At 40.8% G+C, this 8,363-nt stretch overlaps 1 protein-coding gene across 1 annotated transcript; it reads left to right on the plus strand.

The window, feature by feature from the left end:
• The first annotated feature begins 219 nt into the window (after nucleotides 1-219).
• On the plus strand, nucleotides 220-8,082 carry slc5a11 (solute carrier family 5 member 11). Its single transcript, XM_046416311.1, has 16 exons — nucleotides 220-462; nucleotides 1,122-1,281; nucleotides 1,377-1,448; nucleotides 1,642-1,746; nucleotides 1,858-1,917; nucleotides 2,014-2,118; nucleotides 2,305-2,410; nucleotides 2,529-2,609; nucleotides 2,698-2,903; nucleotides 3,585-3,720; nucleotides 3,952-4,059; nucleotides 4,145-4,295; nucleotides 4,774-4,942; nucleotides 5,349-5,564; nucleotides 6,186-6,357; nucleotides 6,447-8,082. The coding sequence occupies exons 2-16, from the start codon at nucleotides 1,141-1,143 to the stop codon at nucleotides 6,677-6,679; spliced, it is 2,061 nt and encodes a 686-aa protein (XP_046272267.1). The 5' UTR covers nucleotides 220-462; nucleotides 1,122-1,140; the 3' UTR covers nucleotides 6,680-8,082.
• The last annotated feature ends 281 nt before the right edge of the window (nucleotides 8,083-8,363 follow it).

The raw sequence follows: 8,363 nt of genomic DNA on the forward strand, positions 1-8,363 counted from the left end.
CTGCTGCTGACACGCCTGCTATTGCTGCAACCACTTTGTCTTAACTTTATCTATCTCTGCTGCTGCAGAAAGGTCTCAGATTAGTATTTGTTTTTGTGAGATAAGTATGTATGTGTCTGTTCTGGACATACAATCTCAAACACATAGATGTTCCCCTCCTCTTTCTTTAATGGAATGATATCACTGCCCCCATCTTATCTCTAATTTGAATGCTTTTAAAGCTCATTCAACAACCTTTTAGGTGCGTGCGGTGCAAACACCTATCTGTTGAGAGTAATAAATTCCTTACAAGTTAACTCAGCCTGTGTAGTACCCGAGGTGAAAGTGGAGTTTGATCTTTAGGTGAGAGGAGGAAGCTTCAAGACAAACACGAGATTCCTGGTACTGTCCTCATGTAATTTGTCACATGCAGTATTGTTTGGGTCGGCTGGAATGATACACAGCATGCCAGTTTACTGAGAGGTGAGTTTATTTACCACATAATACTGTCTGATACATAGTCTGAAGACAAAGAATTGTAACTTTTATTAATATCTGAACTCCTGTAGAAATATCAGTAGATTTGTCGTTTGGAGCAGAATGGGTTCTTACAGGCTCTTGTTTTTAGATCATTCAAATCATTTAAAAAAACATTCAGTTAGCTTATAAAAATACAGTGTAATGTATTTAAGAGTAAACCAGTTTTGCCCAACTGCTTTCTTCAGGAAAGAAAAACCAATTTGTCATGTTTCAGATATCATTAAATTGTTCTTTGAGCTAAACATCCACATGAGGTTCAAAGTGGTAGAATCATTCGTTATTTCACAGCCCAAGCAAAGATTAGAAAAGTTTACAAAATTAAGAAAATGAAATCATCTCATGATTAATTATTAATGCTTGATTTTGTGGCCCTTAGGGACTATTAACTAACTATTAAGTACATAAATCTAGCTCCACCTCAGCATGCTACAAGAGTAAAATGCAGTTTAGACATTAATGCATCAGTATTAATGGTATAATACTGTAATTTGAAATGATTTTTGATCAGCCACAGGGTGCATTGTGCTGCAGAACAAGTACTTGCACTTTAATACTTTAAGAAGATTTAGCTGCTTCTGTGTTTTAAGTGTAGCTTTGTGTAGTTTTACAGCAGGGGACAGAATGGACCTTACAGAAGCCCCCCAAGGGACCAGCGTGCCCCCTTCTCCTACTCCCCCTCCAGGGGGTAGAGCTGTCCTGGTTACTGTGGATATAGTGGTTCTCGTGGTCTACTTCCTACTGGTTTTGGCTGTTGGTTTCTGGGTAAGTACAGAGGAAAACAAGTCTCTCCTGCAGTACCTTCGCCAGGATTTAAACTAAAATTGTTGATTGTTGCAATTGTATCATTTTTCTACCAGTCCATGTGGAGGACGAAGCGCAGCACGGTGGACGGATACTTCCTCGCTGGGAAGAGCATGACCTGGTGGCCAGTGAGTCAAACACTGGGGTCATTGTGAACAAAAATATGTGTTGATAATCATAGCTGAAGTCGCAGTTTCTTAAATGTATTTTTTTTTGTGGCACAATGAGTCTAATCATTCCATCAGAGGGAGGCAAAATCTTTTGCAGTGCAACATGAAATGCTGAGTCGATCCTGATTCTGACTCTTTCATCTATATTTAGGTGGGTGCCTCGCTGTTTGCCAGTAATATCGGCAGCGGACATTTCATCGGCCTGGCAGGGTCAGGAGCTGCTGCAGGAATTGGGGCTATTGCATATGAGTGGAATGTAAGACACTGCATACATATAATCTTATTGCTAAAACAAGTGTGACGTGATAAATACAGTTGATGATTTTCCAGTCTCAAACATTCATAGTTGATACTTGGTAATTGACAGGGCATGCTGATGGTGCTGCTGCTGGGATGGCTCTTCCTGCCCATTTACATTGCTTCTGGGGTGAGGCTTCCATACATGAACTATCACACCAAGAGCACACGCATGATTTTGTTCATTTATTCCTTTACAATCATCTTTCAATACTTTCTTCTCCAGGTGACGACCATGCCAGAATACTTGCAGAGGCGTTTTGGTGGTAGAAGGACACAGTTATTTATAGCCGTCCTGTCCTTATTTATTTACATTTTCACAAAGATATCGGTATGATATGATATAAAAAACAAGTATGTTTGTGCAGGTGTTTGAAAGCTGTTAATTTTTTGTGCTTCTTGTCTTTACTGTTTTTTTACATAACAAATCCAATCTGTGTGTGTAAATAACATTTGTATTTGTGTTTCCTATCTTATGTTTATACCACGCATCTCATTGTATGCGTGTCTGTCCCAGGTGGACATGTATGCAGGTGCACTGTTCATTCAGCTCGCTTTACGCTGGAACATCTACCTGGCTGTGGTGCTGCTGCTGTCAGTCACCGCTCTCTACACGGTAGCAGGTGACCTTTTCCCTTTCCTTCTCCATTTTCAAAACCTCTTGCTTAGAAATTGTAAGAACTTAGACATGAGAGAGCTGCGTATTACTTGCACTGTATGTCGCTGGCTGTTGTGTCCCAGGTGGTTTGGCTACAGTCATATACACAGATGCTGCTCAAACTGCTATCATGCTGATAGGATCGCTCATCCTCATGGGCTTCAGTAAGTCAAATCTGACTGCACATGACATCCCCGCATCACCAGCGCTTTACATTCCTGTGTGTTTGACCCTGTTGTCCCCCCTTTTGAGGCTTTACAGAGATCGGAGGCTGGAATGCACTCATGGAGGGATATTTCAACGCCATCCCCTCGACCCGTGTGCCAAACTCAACCTGTGGCATCCCTCGAGCCGACTCCTTCCACATATTCAGAGACCCTGTGAACTCTGACCTGCCTTGGCCTGGCGTCATCATTGGGATGTCCATCCCCTCCATGTGGTACTGGTGTTCAGATCAGGTACGGTAATAAAAAATGTGTAGCACTTTACTGTATCCAGAAGAGTCAAACCAAACGTCACAAATCGAATTATATCAAAAACATCACTGATTTATTGTGCTTTAAAGGGCGAGTTTAAACTTGTACATGTACTGACATACCTGATCTCTACAGGGAGGTTAGGAGCATATAAGGGCCCTGAGTTGCTATGATGGATGTAGAATTTTTATTTCCATTTATTTTGCTTGTAAAATGTCATGGGGTTTTTCATCTACAAAAGATGAAAGTGCAATATAGTATTCTTCCATCTTGTTTATGCTGTTCTAACAAATTCCTCTGAAGTTAAGTATGAAAGAGTCATCTGAAAATCCCCCTCTTTAGAATTTGGCATGTTTTGCACTGTTTGAAACTATTTTCGTGGACTATCAGAGTGGTAATTTTCCATTCAGCCAAACAGAATGGATGAGTGGTTTTAATAAGCATTTCCTGCCAACTCAGGTCAGTCCTTGTATATATATAGTGCACATAAAACCTTTACCCTTGATACCATCTGTCATAACAGCAAGCTAAGTGCTTTCCTTATCCACCCTCATCCACATTGACTAGATCCTATTAAAAAGTACTTACATACTCCTGCATATCTTAATTACTCATTAACCAGCAGTCCCTGGAAATTAACTGAGGGTCCGTGACTCTCTTCAGGTGATTGTGCAGCGATCCTTGGCTGCTAAGAATCTGACCCATGCTAAAGGTGGATCACTGCTGGCAGCTTATATGAAGATTCTGCCTTTCTTTGCCATCATGCTGCCAGGCATGATCAGCAGGATACTTTACACAGGTACCGCATGAAATTTATGTTTCAGTGAAGGAAGCCAGCAGCTATACATGACTTCTGTTGAACAGTAGTTAATATCATGGAAGTACTTTGTTTAATAATAGGTTTTAAACACTGGGCAGAGTGGTTACAATCAGTTCATGTTGGTGTGTTGAAAGCTTGAATACTTAAAAAACAAAAGCTGATTGGATTAAACTGGATTGCACATTTATGTGTTTTAATGATATTGTGTAGATGATGTGGCGTGTGCAGACCCTGAGTTGTGTAAAGAGATTTGTGGAAACCCAGTGGGCTGTACAGACACCGCCTACGCCAGGCTGGTCATGGAGCTGCTGCCTGCAGGTCAGATACTCTTCCCTGTCCTGCCTTCTGCTTTATGTACACATGCATCTCTTTAATGCCAATCTCTGTGTGCTTCCTGTCCCAGGTCTACGAGGTTTGATGATGGCAGCAATGATTGCTGCCCTCATGTCTTCGCTGACTTCAATCTTCAACAGTGCCAGCACTATTTTCACCATGGATTTGTGGAAGAGTTTCAGATCCCGTGCAACCGAGTGGGAGCTTATGATAGTGGGCAGGTATGAGCAAAGCAGACACATCCAAAAAATATGGATGTGGTTGCAGCATATATGCTGTATACTGCAGCAGTGGTTTGAGCCTGCAACAATGACAAGCTCAACATTTTCTGAGGAACACTTTTAAAGGGATCAGTCTCTCTGCAGAAGGTCACTGCTGTCGGCTTTTTCCACTGAGGTTTTAAAAGTTAAAAGGCCATTTGCTTTTAAAAGTAACCACATATGACATTATAATGCACTTTGAAATTATCTACTGAATTGCATATTAAATTATTAGAATTTTCTGTCATGCTTGCCCAGACCATGACCTCTGTTGCCACATATTCTTAATGTTTTACCAGATTTTCTTTTCTAGCCTTCACACACAAACACACACATGACCAAAAGCACAGTGATTTTCAGATATGCACTTTTCCATTGCCTCAAATCACGAACTGAAGTGAATTAACTGGCATTAAAAACATGGCTCTTGTGTTTGCAGGGTGTTTGTGCTTGTGCTTGTTGTGGTGTCCGTGCTTTGGATTCCTGTCGTCCAGGCCAGTCAGGGTGGACAGCTTTTTATCTACATTCAGTCCATCAGCACATACCTCCAGCCCCCAGTCTCCATCATCTTCATCCTGGGCTGCTTTTGGAAGAGGACTAATGAGAAGGTAAGGTGGTGTGCAGCTCCAAGTTGTGTCTTTTCTTCCATCTCACTGATCAGACTGATCAATGAGGGATGGAAGAAAGTTTGAGCATGTAAGTTCATATTTGTGTCTGTGTGGCTACATTGTCATTTTGATATGAGTTTATTTAGATCTGAAAGACTTTGACTTGATGACAGACATATCAACATTCTGCCTGCACCTTACGTAGTTGTATTTGTGATGCAGTTTTTGTGCTGTAGCAATGGGACTGCAAGGAATTCAGATCTCAGTCTCATAGTAATGCCAGGGTAAACATGTGAGAAATGTTTGTTTGTTTGTGTCACTCTTTGTGCTCTGCTGTGATTGGAAGATGAAATGCGTAGCTGTACTCATTGGCAGCTCTCCTCTCCTCTCCTCTCCTGTCCCTCAGGGTGCATTCTGGGGCCTTGTTATTGGCCTGGTGGTGGGCTGCATCCGCATGTTGTTGGACTTCATTTACCCTGCGCCCCTGTGCTATGAGGAGGATGACAGGCCTGGGGTGTTGAAATATGTCCATTATCTGTACTTCTCCATCTTGCTGTCCATCATCACCATGATTGTGGTGGTTGCAGTCAGCCTTGCTACAGAGGAGCCCAAACCAGAACAGGTTAGACCACATACTCAGATGTACTTTTTTCTAAATATTTGACCATATTTTCTGTAATGATTCTTTGATTGAATTTGCACTCATATCGACTGTGTATGGGTCACACAAAGACCTCTTTTTGGGTCATATTAAATCTTTACATGTTTGGACTGCAAGCACACCAATTTGTTAAACGCAGCGTTTCTCACCAAAATAAGAACTTAATATATAAAATGTACTTGCTACAACAGATAAAAATGTCCTATCATTTTTGCAATCTGCTTCTTCTCTGGGGCATTGCCATTATCCATCGATATCACTGCACAAGATTCAAGGAAGAAAGGATCTGATCGTTATCATCACTCTACAGCCCCGCTAGGTGTCAATAATAACTCAGGGTACCTTTGTTTGCAGTACAATGATTTCATACTGTGACCAAATTCATCATCATTTGGGTCCTTCAGAGAACTACATTTTCCTATTTTCTCTGTAAATCACAACTGACATACAGTATACACAATTTTGAGTTCAAGCCAAACATCGACTGATACCTTTTCAAATGTCTACAGGAGAATAAATCTGATTTACTTTCAATCTATGGAAGTTGATTTGTTGCATTTTATGTCATGTCCTTTTAAACAGGTTAGTGGCCTCACCTGGTTCACAAGGTTTGACTCAATGGGGCCCAAAGAGCAGGTCTTCTCAGTGGAGCGGAGCACTGTAGCCTTAGATAAGATTACTAGCCACACGAATGGGACGGGAATCACAGGAGAGCAGGAAGGGGGGAATGGAAAGGCGAGTCGTCACAGGAAAGGTTGGTCTCTGTCTTACTTGACATTTCACTTTTCCACTTGACCATTTATCAGTCAAGCTCCTCAACATGCCCTCTCCCTCTCTCTGCAGACTCTTCATCCTCCGTGTCCAGTGTCCAGAGCCAGTCCAGGCTGCTGTCTGCCCTCTACTGGCTGTGTGGGATGGAAACAAGGAGGGAGGGAGATGACAATCCTGCGACGCCTCCGCAGCCTGAGCAGGCTACCTGTTCCCTGGAAGAAAAAACACACCTGCGACTCCTTGTCAATGTCAACCTCATCATTTGCCTCTCTGTAACTGCCTTCATCGTTGGCTACTGGGGCTGACAGACAGGTTGGAACACTGGACACGTGGTGTATGGACTGGGTGACAACTGTGTACAGACTTTGAAAATCTTTTCTTCTTCCACTTTCTTCTTGTATCACTCCTAACACTGACAGTAAAGTGACACGTCCATACAGTGTTGCTGTTTTCTTCAGAACACATGAAGAAAATAATGATTTACTTATAAATCAATCACGTGCCGGTACGATTTAACAACATTTGTAGGTTTGGTGACATACGTGGAAATAGTCCATCCATCCATCCATTTTCTATACCGCTTATCTGTCAGGATCGAAGGGGGGCCTGGAGTCTATCCCACCTGACTACGGCTAAGAGGCAGGTGGCACACCGGACTGGTCGCTAGGCAATGTTTATGTAAAATATTTAGATTTACACTGCCTTTAAAAAAAAAAAAAAAAAAAAATTATAGAGCTGAAATTGACTGATGCAAGCAAAGTCTTTTTCTCACTTCAAACTCACATTTGTTTAAAGCTTTATTATAGACAATTACAACTTTGACAAAAGGACAGATGAGAAGAAGCTGACAACACTTTAAAAATATTCAACAATCTTTAATTATTATGATGCATGGTATGATGAATTATGTGCGGAAAAGCCAACATAAAAATGAAAAAATGAATAAAAAAAAAGACATAATTAAAGAGCTGATATACACCCCAACAAGAAAAAGATTGTCAGCTGCAATAAAAATAATATGCAAAGATAATTATTTGGCTGCATTTGGACAAAAACTCTGAGCTTGAGTGGGAGTGATCAGTTACAAGATATGTATTAAAAACAGTTATCACAGTTAATTTATTTTTTAAAAAATCCCTTTAATGATAAAAGCTAGTCTTTGAGCATCTAAAGCCATTTTGAGCTTTGTAAATCAGGTCAATGGAAATCAAATAAAATTCAGATGGAATTCAAAATAAATTTCTACCCCTGCTTTACTCGAAGGAAAACTACCAGAAATACCACAAATTACAGCACATGTGCTGTGGAGGACACCACAGGACTGAATTTTATATTGCACTCTTTCCAAAATATTTTTGTCATTAGCAACCATAATAGCTGAACAGCTCTAATTTTTCTAATGAATTTTCTTTGGCCCATGTCCACTTCTTTGGTCCTTGACAGTAGTATGTATAGTGTGGTGCTGAAGCATGCAGCAATTATTGAGAAGTTCTTCTAAGCTGAACGTCCCATTTAGCCAGTTCAAACTGACAAACTGTAAAATGATTATAGAAATTGCTGCTGAATGAAAAAATACTAGTTATTGAGTCTGACCCGGTGCTAAAACCCGACTCACATATTTGTCTCCAAACACATTGAACCTGTACTATTGAACATTACAAGAAAAAAAAAGTGGAAGCAGGAGACAAGTGAATCTAGGAGTTCAACTGCTGTTTTCGGGCTATATATTTAAGTCCCGGGAGCCTCGAGTCTAGCTCGAGTCTAGCTCGAGTCTAGCTCGGCTCTGCAGTCCCATCTTACAATACAGAACAAAGGGAGTTTGATATGAAGTCAAATAGCTGAAGATGAGTTTTGTGGTTTACACAACCAATAGAAGATGAGGTTTCTGGTTTGAGTCTCAGCAAAAGATAAAAAAGGCATCATGTGAACAAAGAATGAAGAGCTGATGAGAACCGAAGGGTCTGAGTTTAGATTCTAAACATTCAAATC

This window comes from Scatophagus argus, chromosome 16 (assembly GCF_020382885.2).
Source record: "Scatophagus argus isolate fScaArg1 chromosome 16, fScaArg1.pri, whole genome shotgun sequence".
Classification (NCBI taxonomy): Eukaryota; Metazoa; Chordata; class Actinopteri; family Scatophagidae; genus Scatophagus; species Scatophagus argus.